This window comes from Hyperoodon ampullatus (genome assembly GCF_949752795.1).
Source record: "Hyperoodon ampullatus genome assembly, chromosome: 18".
In the NCBI taxonomy this organism is placed as follows: Eukaryota; Metazoa; Chordata; class Mammalia; order Artiodactyla; family Ziphiidae; genus Hyperoodon; species Hyperoodon ampullatus.
In genome coordinates, this window is record NC_136931.1 from 18771454 (window position 1) to 18789457 (window position 18004).

General features: G+C 42.6%; 1 protein-coding gene and 1 pseudogene across 4 annotated transcripts in view; one reads left to right on the forward strand and one right to left on the reverse strand.

The window, feature by feature from the left end:
• The window catches only part of PRMT7 (protein arginine methyltransferase 7), a gene marked incomplete at its 5' end in the record, with an annotated part of 44683 nt that extends 28806 nt beyond the window's left edge, over positions 1-15877 (reverse strand). The window contains 3 exons of one of the 3 annotated variants that reach the window (XM_079723339.1): positions 4434-4583; positions 12893-12929; positions 15768-15877. In XM_079723339.1, the coding sequence (XP_079579465.1) occupies positions 4434-4583; positions 12893-12929; positions 15768-15862 (282 nt within the window). The remainder of the gene's footprint in view (positions 1-4433; positions 4584-12892; positions 12930-15767) is intronic. The other 2 variants (XM_079723340.1, XM_079723341.1) reach the window with 2 other exon arrangements.
• On the forward strand, positions 563-1972 carry LOC307066148 (ras GTPase-activating protein-binding protein 1-like; annotated as a pseudogene). Its single transcript has one exon. The product of its transcript is annotated as a ras GTPase-activating protein-binding protein 1-like (transcript).
• Positions 15878-18004: the final 2127 nt, after the last annotated feature.

Below are 18004 nucleotides of genomic sequence, written 5' to 3' on the forward strand. Positions count from 1 at the left end.
TCAAACGGAAGAGGTCTGAGAGTCACAGGCGAGAGCAGCAAGAGAATTAGAAATCCAGGTAAGTGATGTAAAAATATGGAAAAACCTAAGAGTACAGTCCTACCAATTCTATCAAAAAATATGTTCTCACCCTATATTTTTAATTAGCAGTCCATATATATATTGGCTCCTGCCACAAGACCTGTCTCTCTCATACTCAACACGGCCAAAATGAAATGCACTGTCTTTCCTGCAAAGTAAGTTATCTTCCTCTGAGTTCCTCTTACCAGTCAATGGCATCCCTGCCTCCACCCCAGACAACCACACTAGAAAACTAACCCTCACATACACGTGCACCCTCCCATCAAAGCTACCAATGTGGAGTCAGCACCATATTAGGAACTAAAAAGACCAAGCTCCAGGTCTAGCTCTCCTACTTATTAACTGTGGGACTTATATCTTTAACCTCTATGGGTCTTAGTTTCTTCATTTACAAAGATAATAAGATCTGGTTGAGTTTTTTGTTTTCTGCCGTGCTGTGGAGCAGAGCTTGTTCCTCTCCCGCTCAGCCGTGCAGGCTGAATCGACCAAAGCAATGGTTATGGAGAAGCCTAGTCCCCTGCTGGTCGGGCGGGAATTTGTGAGACAGTATTACACACTGCTGAACCAGGCCCCAGACATGCTACACAGATTTTATGGAAAGAACTCTTCTTATGTCCATGGGGGATTGGATTCAAATGGAAAGCCAGCAGATGCAGTCTATGGACAAAAAGAAATCCATCGGAAAGTGATGTCACAACATTTCACCAATTGCCACACTAAGACCCGTCATGTCGATGCTCATGCCACTCTGCATGACCGTGTGGTGGCCCAGGTGATGGGCTTGCTCTCTAGTAACCACCAGGCTTTGAGGCGATTCATGCAGACCTTTGTCCTTGCTCCTGAGAGCTCTGTTGAAAATAAGTTCTATGTTCACAATGTTATCTTCAGATACCAAGATGAGGTCTTTGGTGGCTTTGTCCCTGAGCCTCCGGAAGAATCTGAAGAAGTAGAGGAACCTGAAGAAAGACAGCAGACACCTGAGGTGGTACCTGACGATTCTGGAACGTCCTGTGATCAAACTGTCAGCAGTGACTTAGAAGAACATTTAGAAGAACCTGTTGCTGAACCAGAGCCTGATCCTGAACCAGAACCGGAGCAAGAACCTGTGTCTGAAGTCCAAGAGGAAAAGACTGAGTCAGTATTGGAAGAAACTGTTCCTGAGGATGCTCAGAAGAGTTCTTCTCCAGCGCCTGCAGACATAGCCCAGACAGGGCAGAAGGACTTGAAAACCTTTTCTTGGGCATCTGTGACCAGCAAGAACCTTCCACCCAGTGGAGCTGTTCCAGTTACTGGGATACCACCTCATGCTGTTAAAAGTACCAGCTTTACAGCCTCGTCCGGAGTCTAAGCCTGAATCTCAAATTCCACCGCAGAGGCCTCAGAGGGATCAAAGGGTTCGAGAACAGCGAATAAATGTTCCTCTCCAGAGGGGGCCTAGACCAGTCTGTGAGGCTGGTGAGCAAGGTGATGTTGAACCCCAAAGAATCGTTGAGACACCCTGACAGTCACCAGCTCTTTATCAGCAACCTGCCTCATGAGGTGGACAAATCAGAGCTTAAAGATTTTTTTTCAAAATTATGGGAATGTGGTGGAGCTGCGTATTAACAGCAGTGGGAAATTACCCAATTTTGGGTTCATTGTGTTTGATGATTCTGAGCCTGTTCAGAAGGTCCTTAGCAACAGGCCCATCATGTTCAGAGGTGAGGTCCGCCTGAATGTAGAAGAAAAGAAGACTCAAGCCACCCGGGAAGGGGATCGCCAAGATAACCGCCTGCGGGGACCTGGAGGCCCTCAAAGTGGGCTCGGTGGTGGGATGACAGGCACCCCCCGAAGAGGCATGGTGCAGAAACCAGGATTTGGAGTGGGAAAGGGCATTGCTCCAAGGCAGTGAATTGCTCTTCACCGATCTTCAGGCAGCAGTACAAACCCTAGCTCCCACGGAATGGTGAATTTCTTCAGCCAACTTTTGGTATCTTGGAATCTGATTCTAGCCTATGATACACTGCTTATGTTTGTACAATTTTACTTTTTGTATTAATGGTGTGTGCTCCTTCCCCCTCTCTCACCGACCCCGCCACCTTTTAGTCCTTCACTTCCAATTTTGTGGAATGATATTTTAGGAAAAATGGATTTTTAAAGAAGAAAAAAAAAAGACTGCATTTCCTTGTTTTACTTGCATATACAGACTGGTTTTCTTTTTAACAGTTTCCCCAAAGGAATGTGTCTTGCTTATTACTGACATTTGGTATGTTTCATTCACTGGAATATTTCTTACTTATTTTCTACATGTTTCAAAAGCCTGTGAGAATTACACTTTTAAGGCAGGAAGAACCCAAACTGTCTCTTCTTTGAGTCATGACTACCCTCTGGTGTGGAAAAATGCTGTTGGAAAAATTGACAATTTAGATTCTCTCTGGTATGGTTAAAAACTGAATTAAAGGTGTTAGTGGAGTTTTTCTTTGGATACGTGGTCACAAAACAGTTCCAAAACCTACTGTTTTTACCATTGAAATTTAAATTGTGAAATAGGTTTTAAATGTCTAGAATGCAACTGATAAGCTTTTCTTGAACTGTAAGGTTTTTTTTGAAGTAGTTTTTTCATGTTTAATTTGTATTTGTAAAAAAAAAATTTTTTTTTTTTTAAAATCTGAATAACACAAAACCAGAGCAAAACTGTTGTGCCTTCTATTTATCTTTGATTACAGTCTTGGCAATTGTTTAAAGAAAAATAATAATTTTAAAAAACCCTAGATTTGTTCTATCAGGTTCAGAGTATGTTGGGAGCTACAGAATCCCTCCTTTCACGCTGTATGTCTTGGGTTCATTTGTTATGGCTTACTCGGAAATTGAGTCTCAAACTGGAATGCCTTTGAGGTCAGATGCTTCTGTAGAGGTTCTTTGACCTGAATAGTTCAGCATTTGTATTAAGTTTTATTTCAGTGTCTCTTCAGAATCCTAATCATAGCCCATAAGAAAGAATGTAACTTTAATATTTGACTTTGCTGGTGTGCTTGAGTGTGTACTAGTTTTTTTCTTTAAATCACAGCCATATGGTAAATTTTCTATTCTGTTATGGTTCCCTTTTATTGGTGGGCATGCAGTGGGCGTTTCTTGGAAATGGCCAATTTTTATTAAAATGTTTCTGGAAGAAAATTTAAAAAAAAGAAAAATCTAGTTGAGCTTACACTGATTTCTTTTTATCAGCTCAAAGACTCCCACAAAGGCAAAGAAATGGCTCTTAATCAATTTAATGAAATCCTGAGGCAAGTGTACAGAATCGCATGCACCCGTGCACACACCCCTCTCAGGACTTTTATGGAGACCTGAAGCCCATTATTCTTACCTCAGGTAAAGAACACCTAACTCAAGATATTAGAGTTAAAAGTCTTTACTGAGACACTCAGGTCTTCCGGAGTCTAGCTATAATCCACCTTTCTGGGTTTTTCTACCATGACAACCCTCTGCCACAACTCTGGATGACACTTCCCCAAACACACCACGGTACTCCCTCAGCCTAAAATGCCTACCTTTCTAGACCATAAGCACGAGGGCCACCCTGTAAGCAAGGGGTGGCAGGGGAACTGGAAGGAGTCTGGGTAGAACACCCAGAATGCTGACCTCTACACTTCATGTGAGAAAGCAAAAAACTTCTTCTATCTGTTTAAGCCACTATTATTTTGGGGCTTTGTTATCTGCAACTTAATCACCATATGAACCAAATTTTGTAGGGCAAAGTGCTTAAATACATGCCCCCTTTCCCAAAAGCTTGGAAGAAAATACACCAAAATTTTAACAATGGTTAACTTTGAGTTAACACACCATTTTTATTTTATATTTACCAAATCTCGTATAAAGATATGTATTATTTACATTATCAGAAAAATAATATATGTTTAATGTTTTATTAAAGGAAAGAAATAACAGACTGCAGAACTATTGGTAAATGTAGTAAGATGGCTGGCTCTGTGGGGACCTTTAAGGTAGTAATCTCAACTTTGGTGCACATTCAAAAATCCCAATGCCCAGGCCACATCCCAGAATAATAATTAAAATGGGTAGGTGGGGGGAGGACATGACAACGACTGACTAGACATTAGCTTTTTTAAAGCTCCTCAGTGATTCTGACACGCAGCCAAGGCTGAGAACCACTGTTTTCAGGGAAGAAAATGAGCTCCTGGAGGAAGGAACTGTGTCTGATTCATCTCTGTGTTCTCCGAACCTGACCCTGTGCTTGGCATGGAGTGAACACTCCATGAATGTCTGTCTGTGAACAAACAGATGGGCAGAGTGCAAGGGACACAACAGACTTCCCACATAGGACACAGGACACACATGTGAAGAGTGTGCCTCACCTCAATGGCATAGCAGAAGTCAGCACCAGCCGCGACAGCCATCATTGACAAGAGTCCAGTGCCAGTGCCAATGTCAAGAACCAAGGCCTTCTGTCCTTTGTCCTTCACCCTGCTCACAGCAGCCCGGATACCTTGGTAATATTTCATATTCTAAAAAAAGGGAGAAACAGCTGTTATTTCATACCAGTTATTATAAATAAGTGCTTTGTGAAGTTCTGAAGTCATGGTTGGCAGCAGCAGTGTAAGTCATGACCCTATAACCTCTGTGACTTACACTGGCTGAGTTGGGCAGGCCTCCTGAGTCTCCAGGGGCACTAGGTCAACCTCTTAAATTAAGCGATTGTCTCTCCCCTTCACATCCACTCTTCTATACTCTGCTTAGACATGCTGGGGCTAGGGCTCTGCAAACTACATTCTCCTCTTTCCAGCTGTTAGGACTGGACAACAGGGGAACTAGAGGGTGACTGGAAGGTAGGAGAAAGGAGAAAGCTTGTTCCTTCCCACATAAGGGCTCTCCTTGGGCCCTTCAGAGCTAGCAGCAGCACTCAAGCAGAGATTCCCCTCAGAGATCTGAGCACTAGCCTCACAGGACCTCTCCTCCACACATCTAGGTTCTGGAAATGCCAGTCTTCTCCCTTTGTGTCCCCAGCCCTAGGAAAGGGGACTGCTTCCTGCAATTACTATCACTAGGCTACCCTGGTGCCTCCCAGCCCTCCCACACCTGTGTAACCAATTCCCTCTATTAAATTCCCTCTGTTGAAATATGTAACGTTGCTTTTGGTCTCCTCACTGGACTCTAATTCATACAGCTTCCTGGGCTAAAAAATATTTTCCTCTCACAAAATCATTTCTTCGTTTTTAGTTCTGCTCCTTAGTAGCTTAAGCAGACACATTTTTTCCTCTATAAGAGTTTGGCTGATTAAGTACCCTGACCCTTCTGTTGAAAATAACTAAAAATGATGGGGGAAATATATGTAAATCTGTTTAAATGCACTGATGACCTTGCCAAGTCAGTAAGCAATATTAAGAAGCCAAACATGGACTTCCCTGGTGGTCCAGTGGTTAAGAATCCGCCTTCCAATGCAGGGGACACGGGTTCAATCCCTGGTCAGGGAACTAAGATCCCACATGCTGAGGGGCAACTAAGCCCATGCGCTGCAACTACTGAGCACACGGGCCACAACTAGAGAGAAGCCCACGTGCCACAATGAAGATCCCGCGTGCCGCAACTAAGACCTGTCACAGCCATACATACATACATACATACATACATACATACATACATAAACATTTAAAAAAAAAGAGGCCAAACACCTAGAAGTGGATTCACCTGAGTTGAGCCTTAAGATGACTCCCCTACCAGCTGACACCTTGATCACAGCCTATAAGAGACCCAGAGGCAGGGAACTCAAGCTAAGCTGAGTCCAGATTTCTGACCCACAAAAACTGTGAGATATGGACTTCCCTGGTGGCACAGTGGTTAAGAATCTGCCTGCCAATGCAGGTTCGAGCCCTGGTCTGGGAAGATCCCACGTGCCATGAAGCAACTAAGCCCGTGTGCCACAACTACTGAGCCTGCGCTCTAGAGCCCAAGAGCCACAACTATTGAGCCCTCATGCCACACTACTGAAGGCTGCACGCCTAGAGCCCGTGCTCAACAAGACAAGCCACCACAATAAGAAGCCCATGCACCACAGTGAACAGTAGCCCCTGCTCGCCACAACTAGAGAAAGTCCACACGCAGCAACGAAGACACAAAGCAGCCAAAAATAAAATTAATTAATTAATTTAAAAAAAAGTGAGATAACTCTTTAAGCCATTAAATTTGGGGATAATTTGTTATGCAGTAGAAAATGAATACAGGGCTATATTTTGATACGGGACTGGTATCAAAAAGGGAAATATTCTCTGACCACAGTACAATCAAGTTAGAAATCTCAATAACAAAAATGTAACTAAAGAAAAAAGTTGTTTTTTTTTTTTGCGGTACTTGGGCCTCTCACTCTTGTGGCCTCTCCCGTTGCGGAGCACAGGCTCCGGATGCGCAGGCTCAGCGGCCATGGCTCATGGGCCCAGCAGCTCTGCGGCATGTGGGATCCTCCCAGACTGGGGCATGAACCCGCGTCCCCTGCATTGGCAGGCGGACTCTCAACCACTGCGCCACCAGGGAAGCCCCAGAAAAAAAGATTTTTGAACATTAAGAAATTTTAAACTCACAGGTGAAAGACTAAAGCAAAAGGGAATTAGAAAATATCTAGGGGGCTTCCCCGGTGGCGCAGTGGTTGGGAGTCCACCTGCTGATGCAGGGGACACAGGTTTGTGCCCCAGTCCGGGAGGATCCCACATGCCGCGGAGCGGCTGGGTCCGTGGGCCATGGCCACTAGGCCTGCGCGTCCGGAGCCTGTGCTCTGCAACGGGAGAGGCCACAACAGAGAGGCTCGCGTACCGCAAAAAAAAAAACAAACCTATATATCAAAACTCATGGGATGGCTAGAGCAATATTTGGAGAGAAATGCATTAAAAAAAGACAAAAGATGAGACAGGCACTGCAAAATAAACTCCAAATGAGTAGATGAATAAAAATAATAAAGAATAATCAATGAATTAGGAAACAAATATAAAACAGAAATCAATGAAGATAAAATTTAATTATTTCAAAAGACTAAAAACTTGAAGAACCTCTGGTAAGACCAGTCCAAAAAAGAAAAGGAAAAAAATGGTAAAGGAAGAAAAAGAAGTACAAGTAGCCAAAAACTGGGAACGAAGGGCAGGTGATGAGGTGGTGATATCAGTATATATGCTGCAGAGATTAAAGAGTCCACCAGGGGGGTACTTCCCTGGTGGTGCAGTGGTTAAGAATCTGCCTGCCAATGCAGGGACACAGGTTTGATCCCTGGTTCAGGAAGATCCCACATGCCGTGAAGCAACTAACCCCATGTGCCACAACTACTGAAGCCTTAGTGCCCTAGAGCCTGAGTGCCACAACTACTGAAGCCCACACACCTAGAGCCCATGCTCCGCAGTAAGAGAAGCCACTGCAATGAGAAGCCCGCGCACCGCAATGAAGAGTAGCCCCGACCCGCCGCAACTGGAGAAAGCCCACGTGCAGCAACAAAGACCCAATGCAACCGAATAAGTAAATAAATAAACAAAAGAGATTAAAGGATATTAAAAACAATCTTTAGCAAATAAATTCCCCAAAAATCAGATGAAGTGAACATTATATTAGAGATTCTATCCAACACATTAGAGCAAGAAAAAATGAAATAAGATCTAGATAGAAAGGAAGAAAATTATTATTAATCACATATGAGATGAGTGTGAAGAAAACCCAAAACACCTACAAATAATTATTAGAATTAAGAGAACTGAGAAAGATTACAGGATCCCAAATCAGTAAATAAAAAACAAAGCTTTTAAACCCTTGGCAAAAGGAAGGATTTCTTAAATATGGGATAAAAAGCACCAGTCAATAAAGAAAATATAAGATAAATTTGACATTAAATTTAAGAACTTGTATTGTGAAAAAAAACGCCACAAACTAAGAGACCAGCAATACATATAACTGACAAATGGTTAGTACCCAGAATATATAAAGAATTCCTACAAATTACTAGGTCATAAAAGAGGAAACATGAATAGCCAACAAAAAATGAAAAAAGCTCACATTCAGCAGTGATCAGGGGAATGCAAATTAAAACTATAGTGAGAGACTAGTTCAATCCTACCAGATTGTCAGAGATGTAAAAATTGGTTAATACACAGGTCGTGAGAATGTAAATTGGCACAAGTAGTTTGGAAAAGAATCTGACATTACCCCTAGAGCTAAACACACCTGATGGCTGATGGCCAGCAATTCCATTCCCAGGTATACACACCCTAGAGAAAAGTACGCATATGCACCAGAATACAGTTACTGGAATGTTCCAGGTAGCACTACTTACAATAGAAGGAAGCTGGAAACAGCCCCAAAGCCTATCAGCAGAATGGGTAAGTAGTGATGTATTTACACAGTAGAATCTGTACAGCGGTGAAAATGAATGAACTTACAGCTACATGCAAAATGGATGAATCTCAAAAACAACGCTGAGCAAAAAGATAAGTCACAAAGAATAAACACATTATGACTCCATTGTGTAAAGTTCAAAAACAGGCAAAACTAAGAATTTATATTTTAAGGACATGTAGTAGGTGGTAAAACTATAAAGAAAAGCAAGAGAGTGATACAAAATTCAAGACAGTGGAAACTTCTGGAAGGAGGAAAACAAATGCCATCAAGGAACACATAAGGAATTCCAAGTAATGGTAATGTTCCATTTCCTAAGCTGAGTAGTGAGTCTATGAGCATTTGTTTTGTTATTCTTCTTTAAACTATACATATACATTTTATACTGTTTTGTGTGTCTATGTTATAACAAAAAGGTTTTTAAAGAATACGAATAGTACTAGACTTTAAAATGTCAAAGCCTTTAAAATAGTACTAGACTTAAAAAGAAAATGGAGTGATACTGTCAAAATTCTTAAGTGATTTCCAAACTAGAATCCAGCCTTAAGTGTGAGGAGAGAATACAGAAGTTTTTGGATAAGCCAAGTCTCAAAAATCTTACTTCCCACGAACGCTCTCACAGGAAAGTGAGAAAGGATGAGCTTCACCAAAGAGGGAGGGAACCAAAGAGGAATACATGGTATCCAGGAAATGGAGGACCCAATAAAAAAAGAGGAATGAAGGAAGTCTACAGACAATAAACAAGAATCCCAGGACGACAGATACACAGCAGGTCTAGAAGGCACCCAGTCCAGACTGCAGCAGGGCAAAATGATCCCAGAGACAATCTCCAAGAAGATGAAACTGACAGAATAGCTGATTGTTTTGACCTTTCCTTCAGAAAGGAAATTTATACTACTGGGAGAAAGTTTGGGCATAAAAGGATGAGTACATAGAAAACAAAGCAAGGGAATTCCCTGGCAGCCCAGTGGTTAGGACGCCACGCTTTTACTGCCGAGGGCGCGGGTTCGATCCCTAGTCGGGGAACTTAAGATCCTGCAAGGAGCAAGGCGTGGCCAAAAAAGAAAGAAAAAAAAAGAAAGAAAATAAAGCAAAAATAAGATATTAATAAAGAGTTATTCAAGAAAGAAAAAGCAATCAAAGTATATCACATAGCTCAACTGTGAACAGTGTTTACACATGCCTAATAAAGTCAACATACGATTTTAACTAACATGCACATTTATGTGTTTACCCCATTACAATCCATCAAAAGGACGTATTATCGTTATCCCTATTTTACAGATGAGAAAACAGAGGCACAAAGAATTTAAGTGACTTGTCTACTGAAACACTGAATATTAATTTAGCAAAAATTATAACTACATTGGGACAAACGGAGAACGAGTGGGAAGGAGGAGCTGAAAGAATACTAAACTCTCAGCTCTCACAGTGGGAAGTCAATAGATAATAGTTATTTAGATCTGGAAGTAAACATAAAACAGCTCAAAGAAAAGAAATGAGGTTGCCTCTGAAGGTAACCATTAAAAGATACTGTCTGGGGGATGATACACCAGGGGACTGCTTTTTTCTTTTTTTAAAATAAATTTATTTGTTTATTTATTTATCTTTGGCTGTGTCGGGTCTTCGTTGCTGAGTGCAGGCTTTCTCTAGTTGCAGTGAGCGGGGGCTACTCTTCGTTGCAGTGCCCGGGCTTATCATTGCGGTTGCTTCTCTTGTTGTGGAGCACGGGCTCTAGACGCACAGGCTTCAGTAGTTGTGGCTCGTGGGCTCTAGAGTGCAGGCTCAGTAGTTGTAGCTCATGGGCTTAGCTGCTCCACAGTATGTGAGATCTTCCCGGACCAGGGCTCAAACCTGTGTCCCCTGCATTGGCAGGTGGGTTCTTAACCACTGTGCCACCAGGGAAGTTCCCTCCCCCTTTTTTATACGGGGTGTTTTTCTATGTGTGTGTGTATTCTGTCTACCCAATTTTATTTTATTTATTTATTTATTAGAAATTATTTTTTATTTACTTATTTTTTGGCTGTGTTGGGTCTTTGTTGCTGCACGCAGGCTTTCTCTAATTGCAGCAAGCGGGGGCTACTCTTCGTTGCAGAGCGCGGGCTTCTCATTGTGGCGGCTTCTCTTGCTGCGGAGCACAGGCTCTAGGCACACAGGCTCCAGTAGTTGTTGCTCATGGGCTCAGTAGTTGTGGCTTGCGGGCTCTAGAGCACAGGCTCAGTAGTTGTGGCGCACAGGCTTAGTTGCTCCGCGGCATGTGGGATCTTCCCCAGACCAGGGCACAAACCTGTGTCCCCTGCATTGGCAGGCGGATTCTTAACCACTGCACCACCAGGGAAGCCCTGAGACTGCTATTTTCACAATAAGCCTCACAGAAATATTTGACTCCTAAAGTAACTGCATTTATGCTTTGGATAAAATCAGTATGTCATTTTATGTTATGTACTTTTTACCACGATGAAAGAAAAAAAAAGTTAAAAAAAACCAGGATGGCAACTGTTAGAACTGTTGAACTAGGAAAATCAACATCAAATACACTGTATCCCCAAAAAGCAGGAGGGCACAGTTTTGTGTAGCTGTGCCTGTGGGGTAACAAGAAAGAGAGTGGGACCAGGAGCTGGGCTGGGAGTTTCAGTGAGCTGATCACCTGAGAACCCTAATTAGCAGCATCCTCAAAGGTAAACCAGGGCCCGCATATGTTCCAAATTAATAACACTCATTAAATTAGCTATCACTTTTTAATTATCTAACTTTGAATCTAGAAAAATGGTGCAGATGAACCGGTTTGCAGGGCAGAAACAGAGACACAGAGGTAGAGAACAAACGTATGGACACCAAGAGGGGAAAGTGGCAGGGGGTGGGGGGGTGGGGATGAATTGGGAGACTGGGATTGACATGTATACACTAATATGTATAAAATAGATAACTAATAAGAACCTGCTGTATATAAAATAAATAAAATTAATTATCCAACTTTAAAGCTACTATTGGAGCCCTCTTAAAAGGCAATTGGTAGTATCTATCAAGAGTCCTGGGCTTCCCTGGTGGCGCAGTGGTTGAGAGTCCGCCTGCTGATGCAGGGGACGTGGGTTCGTGCCCCGGTCCGGGAGGATCCCACATGCTGCGGAGTGGCTGGGCCCGTGAGCCGTGGCCGCTGAGCCTGCGCGTCCGGAGCCTGTGCTCCACAATGGGAGAGGCCACAACAGTGAGAGGCCCACGTACCGCAAAAAAAAAAAAAGCAGGAAGAGGCCACTGAAGGGTTTTAACCAGAGGAGTAACATGGTCAGATGGGCATTTCAGAAAGACCCCTTGGGCTGCTGTATAGAGGAAGGAGAAGAGGGACCAACGCCAGTAAATGACGGCTGAGCAGGCAATGGGGCTGAAAGAACCATAGCATTTGATGACCAACTAACTACAGGCTCAGATAAGGAAAAGGGCGCCATCTGGCTTGGCTGACCAGATGGATGACAATGCCATTTGTCCAAATCCCCTGGAAGCTGGGTCAGAAAGGACCCTCACTGGAGATGACACTAAAATCAAAGAGGCTCACAGGCCCACGAGTCCAAGAAGAAGACCATTAAACTAGAAAGGATTAGTCAAAAGCCGGGAACAGTATTTGTTCCACATTCTGTAATTCCCCAACAGCTCAGCAAAGGCACTCAGATATTTGACAAAAATTAGAGAGGCACCTAGCCCCTCCCGTGGAGCCTACACACTAATGGTGCTGAAGGAGGTCCTTCTGTCATAGTGTTGCCAAGAAGTAGGCAAGCTGAGCAGTTAACCAGGGCTGGGTGAAGGAGACACCACCAACAACACAGCCTCATGACCAGCCCTGCCACGTTCCCTGATCTTTCTGCAGTGCACTGCTCAGTTTTTAAGTGTGGCCCTGCATCCTTCTACTTCAAGCCTCCCAATTTCTGAACCATCTGGATGAGGCTGACTAGTCAAGCACTCTGGTAGACCAGGAAATCCTGGGTTGCTAGCCATCATAAGACCAGAACTGTAACATTTACTCAAACCGACAAAGAAAACTCAGATGAAACAAAGGACAAAAGCTGAAATGTAATTCTGCAGTGAAAGCCAAATATGCTTTACAAAATACAGTCTGCAGTGACCTCTAGAGATTTTATTTTAAAATTACAAACTGACTATACAAGGTGAAACTGTGTAATTAAAGTATTTTTATCTAGAGATCATGGAAATCAGCTAGTATGGCCCACTCATTGTAAATTCTAATAAATGAGGTTTGCAGAGGTCCCATGTTTTCTCCAAGGTCACGCTCAAGTCAAAAACAGAGCAGGAAGTAGGACCCAGCTTCCTGATTTCCCAACCACTACACCGTACTGCCTCTCTGCATCATTCTAACATCATGTCTCTGGGGGAAGTTTTTAACCTTCTTGTAATGGAAGGTTTCAAACACCACATCAAGATAACAGTTTCCTTCTATACTTACCCTGTCTTTGTCATGCAGCATATCAGCATAGGATGACCTAAAAAAATAAAAAGACAGGTCAGAAACTTCTGCTAATAATGATAAACATCAACATATGAGAATATTCACATATATAAATATATTCTTTTATCAGATGGAACAAATATCCAGGCCCATTTTAAACTATTTTAATAGAGCTATAAGCTGTCATTCTCCTGTACTGCAGAAAAAAATCTCAGAGACAGATGTTTATTTTCAGTAAAGAATCTCGGACTAAAAATGCTGATAGTTAGCCCTGTCACAGTAATTCTATAGTCCTAGTATACTGATCATGTTGTACATCATACGATTTTTTCCTCAGGAACAGCTCAGATGTGTCCAATACTTTACATAATCTTGCATACATTTGTACATTGGGATGATCACAGATTTAACACTGGGGAGAGGAATCGGGGAAAGGGAAAGTATATGCCTGCTGTATATGTGAAGGGTATCATGCCTGGCACTTTCCCTTAGTTGTCATCAGGGACAACTAAGAAACGTTCACCAAACTACAGGGAGGAGAGCTGCTTATCCATATTTTCTATCGTAGTAATTCACAAACTTGAAAAATCTCTGGCAGGGTCAGGATAAGCCCCCAGAACTCAATAGGCTCAGCCCAAAGATGCTTTCTGAGAATTCCAGGTGAGAGTTGAGGCACTCTCATTAAACAGAGGACCTCCAGCTTCAGGTCGCCATCAGAATTAATGAAGAGCTTATTTTACATGCAGATTCCCACAATACACACAAAGAGCTTCTGATCTAGAAGATGGAGCTGGAGTCTGGAAATCTGCACTTGAACTGGTGCTCCAGGCAACTGTGACACAGGTATTTCATACTCTAAATTTTGAGGAACACTGCACCAAAAGCAAAGGCTTCTTATTTTTTTTAATGGCATACCAAGGTTTTTAACATTTGAACCCACCTGCGAGTGTTTAGTTGAAATCTGGTCCCTTCTACTTTTCTCCACCTTTTAAGGGGCATTTTCACTGCCCCATCTTCCCTGCCTCACACCCACTCACTCCCCTGACATCACTCTCCCTAAGCACCACCAGCTCACTCACATCACTAACATCCAGGATTTCTCTGACCCTGCTGGACACTCCCTCTTCCTGAAACGTTCTCTTCCTTTCTACTCTCTGGCCATACCCTCCTGGTTGTCTTGCCTCATCAGCTATTCCAGGATTCCTTCTCCAGCCCTCTACCTTTCACATTCTACACAATCTCTGAAAGCCTGCAATCTCTTCCAGTTTCAACTCTAACAACTGCAAACTGTCTCCAGACCCATATTTATCTGCCCAGTGGCATTTCCATCTGGATGTCCAAAGCCAGATACCTAATCTTCATCACCCCAACAACACCCATTCCTCCTGCGTTCTTCTCAAGAACAACAGTTCCATCCACCTAGTCACTCTAACCAGAAGTCTTGGTGCTTACTTAATTTTCTCTCTCTCCTTCCATCACTGCATCCAATGAGTTACCAAACTCAAGCTCTCTCAAAGCTTTTTCCTCCTCTCTCCACCTCCACTGTCTCAGTCTTGGGGTTGCAATATCCACCCAAATGCCCATATGGTTTTCACACTCTCCAACCCACTTTCCACACTCTCCAGCCCACTTTCCACACTGCTCTCAGGTTAATGTTCCAAAATGCAACCTCATCTTTTTTCTTCCCCATTTAACACCTCAATCACTCAGAAAATAACGTCCAAAATATTTAGAAAGAAAGTAATGTGTTTGAGCCCTGACTCTGTACCAGACATTGTATTTCATTCACTCATCAAATAACCATAAGAAAAGGGTATTATATGCTGAGATATACATATTGTTATACTGAGGTATATACTGTTATACTGTATATGAGGCATATATTACTACACTGATCCTCAGAGAAGTTTAGTAGCTTGGCCAATGTCAAGCTACTTGACGTTAAGAAGTCAAGTAGCTTAAGAAGTGGCTAAACTAGAACTTATACAATCCGGTTCCTCTTCCTGCATTTTGCTACCACCAATTACAACATGACCCCTGCCTACCTTTTCAGCATCCTCTCTCACCATAGCCCTAATTTTGCACCACACTCCAGCCACACTGACCTACTAGCCATTCCTCAAACTAGCTCATGTGGAAGTTTGCACATAATCCCTGCTGCTCAGAAAGCCATCTCCCTCCCTTTAGATTCAGGAAATCATTCAAATATCGCCCTCCCAGCCCAGTTGGTTCTTGCTGCTTCCACGTACTTTTGTGCCCATTTCCACTGACTTTTATCTCATTGTGTCATAATTTTTTATATGTCTGTCTAGTCCACAAAACTGCATGTTCTTTGAGGATGAGAACCTTATCTTTGTCATTTTGGTATTCACAGCCTTAGCACGGTGTCATATGCACTTAATGATTGCTAAACAACAGTAACTCATTTACATACTTTTAAACATCCCTCCAAAGGAAAAAAAAAACCCTCATTTTTTCCCACTTTTTCCATTAAAGAGAATTTAACTATATGATAAATGTGTCACCATTTCAGTGATGCAAGTAAATAATTAAATTTCATAAACTCGTCTACTACTACTACTACTACTACTACTACTACTACTGAACCTTGGGTCCTCTTTGGTCCACAAGACAGATCCTCGCGGACTCAGGTACAGCTGCCACAAACTGTCTGACTCTCCACACAGGCATAACTTTGACTAACTCCCACACAAACCTACTTAGCTGAGCACACCTGCTGGTGACCAACACCTGCCCTGATCAGAAGCACTGGGTGACAGCCTATTCCCCACTCAGACTGGATTCCAAGGCATCTGCTTTGAGATCAAGGGCCCCACCCAGCTGCAGCCAACTGTGGAAAAACCCTTGTTACCTTGCGATCTCCTGGTGGTAATCATAATGCTCATCCTCCTCCAGCCACTCCACAGATCCCGTGGTTGGGTTGGCCCGCCCACAGAAGACTTTCATGGTGCCAATTAGCTCCTCAGTTTTAGCATAGAAAAGCAGCCTTGCCAGCTGCTTGTAGACAGGTCTGATCGTCAGAAATCTCTTCAAATTGTAATGACCAAAAATGTAGAGGAAAAAAAAAAAAGAAATCAAGAAATAGACAAAAATGTCAGAGCCACTGAAAATATTTGTTAATCAGCATTTTAATCTTTCCAGCAGAGTTACTTGGTTTTATATTCAGCGCATAACATCAAATACTATTAAGACAAAAACTCAGAAAGCTATCTGGAAACTTCAGCAGTCCTCAATGATTCCAATAGGGTCAAATGAGCCTTACAGGTGCACCTGAGTACAGCCTCAGGTGAAGGCAGGTAAGAAGAGAAATAATGCAAAGGAAAGGGCTAGAAGGAAAGGAGAACACAAAGAGATTGGGGTGGTGGTAAACGAGTGTCACCAATACTGCCTCAGAAAGGTAAACACTTAGTTTAAGGAAAAATACAAAGAAAAAGCAATTCAAACCAACAAAGAAACCTCACCTGAACAAATCAGAGCTATATGCAAACATGGCTAATCCCAGGAATATAACATTGAGCCAAAAAAGAAGCAAATCACAGAATACAAATGATTCCATTCATATGAAATTTATAACTATTCAACATAGAACAATATATTCTTCAGGGATCACACTAAAAAGCATGGCAGGGAATGAGGATAGTGGTTACCTCTAAGAGGGAGGGGAAAAGGATGGAATCAACGAGGGCCACACAAGGGACTTCAAAAGTAACAGTATTGCTATTTTCCTAAAACTGGGTGGTGGGGGCTTCCCTGGTGGCGCAGTGGTTAAGAATCCGCCTGCCAATGCAGGGGTCACGGGTTCAAGCCCTGGTCCGGGAAGATCCCACATGCCGCGGAGCAACTAAGCCTGTGCGCCACAACTACTGAAGCCTGTGAGCTACAACTACTGAGCCCACGAGCTGCAACTACTGAAGCCCACGCGCCTAGAGCCGGTGCTCTGCAGCAAGAGAAGCCACTGCAATGAGAAGCCCGCGCACCGCAACAAAGAGTAGCCCCCGCTCGCCGCAACTAGAGAAAGCCCACACGCAGCAACGAAGATCCAACACAGCCAAGGTAAATAAATTTTTTTTTAAAAATTAAAAATTAAAAAAACGGGGTGGTGGGAATACAGGTGTCCATGATATTGTCATTCTTTATGCCTTACTATTTTTTATGATTACTTATCCACTCCATATTCAATTTTAAAAACAATTTTTAAAAACCTTTCTCCGTCTGAAAAGAAAACAGTCTTCAAATAAATGTCACCAGATGCATATCTTATATGGCCTGTTTCTCCAAAGAGATCTATTTCTGAGAGAGAAACACCAAAGCTCAAAGTCTGAAAGTACTTCTCAGCAGATATGGCCTCTCACAGTGCCCTCCCTCTTATCATTCAGAAAACAGCAAGTGTTCCACACTCCCCTTCATTTCTTGATAAACACTGATCCATCATCAGGAAACCTTAGAAAGAATGCTTACTCCACAGGACCCTAAACATTCCTAAGGCATTTTACTGGCAAGAGTTACTTTCTTTTGAAGTTATCTAAACTAAGTAAACACTGAATTCTTACACTAGAGGATGGAGAACAATCTTTTCTGAAAAGACTCAGGCAGTCACTGGACTGGTTCAAAGTAGTCAACTTGTCCTTCAGTAAAACTCTACCTCTAACTCTACTTCAGCATATCTATTCTCTAATTTAGTGGCTCTCAAGCTTTCTGACAACCCCAGTAAGAAATATGCTTTACCTTGAGACACAACATACACACTCACATGTAAAGTTTCACAAAACAATACTTAGTCCTCCTGTAGGCAAGACCCTCTGATATAGTCCACTGTATTTAATTTTAATTTTTTATGCTGGTCACGATCCACTAAATTGATTTAATAACTCACCAAAGGGTTGCAACCTACAGTTTGAAAAGCGCTGCTACAATCAGCTCTGCACATCTCTAATACTTATTATTAAAAGACAGAGTATCTAGAACTACCATAATATGTAATATGCTTTAGATAACCGTGTCCAACAAATGTTGTAGTAGACAAAAGTTTAAAAGATGGGTAGGATTTAGGTGGGTGAGGAGAGGGAGAAAGCACTTCACCAGATTAGA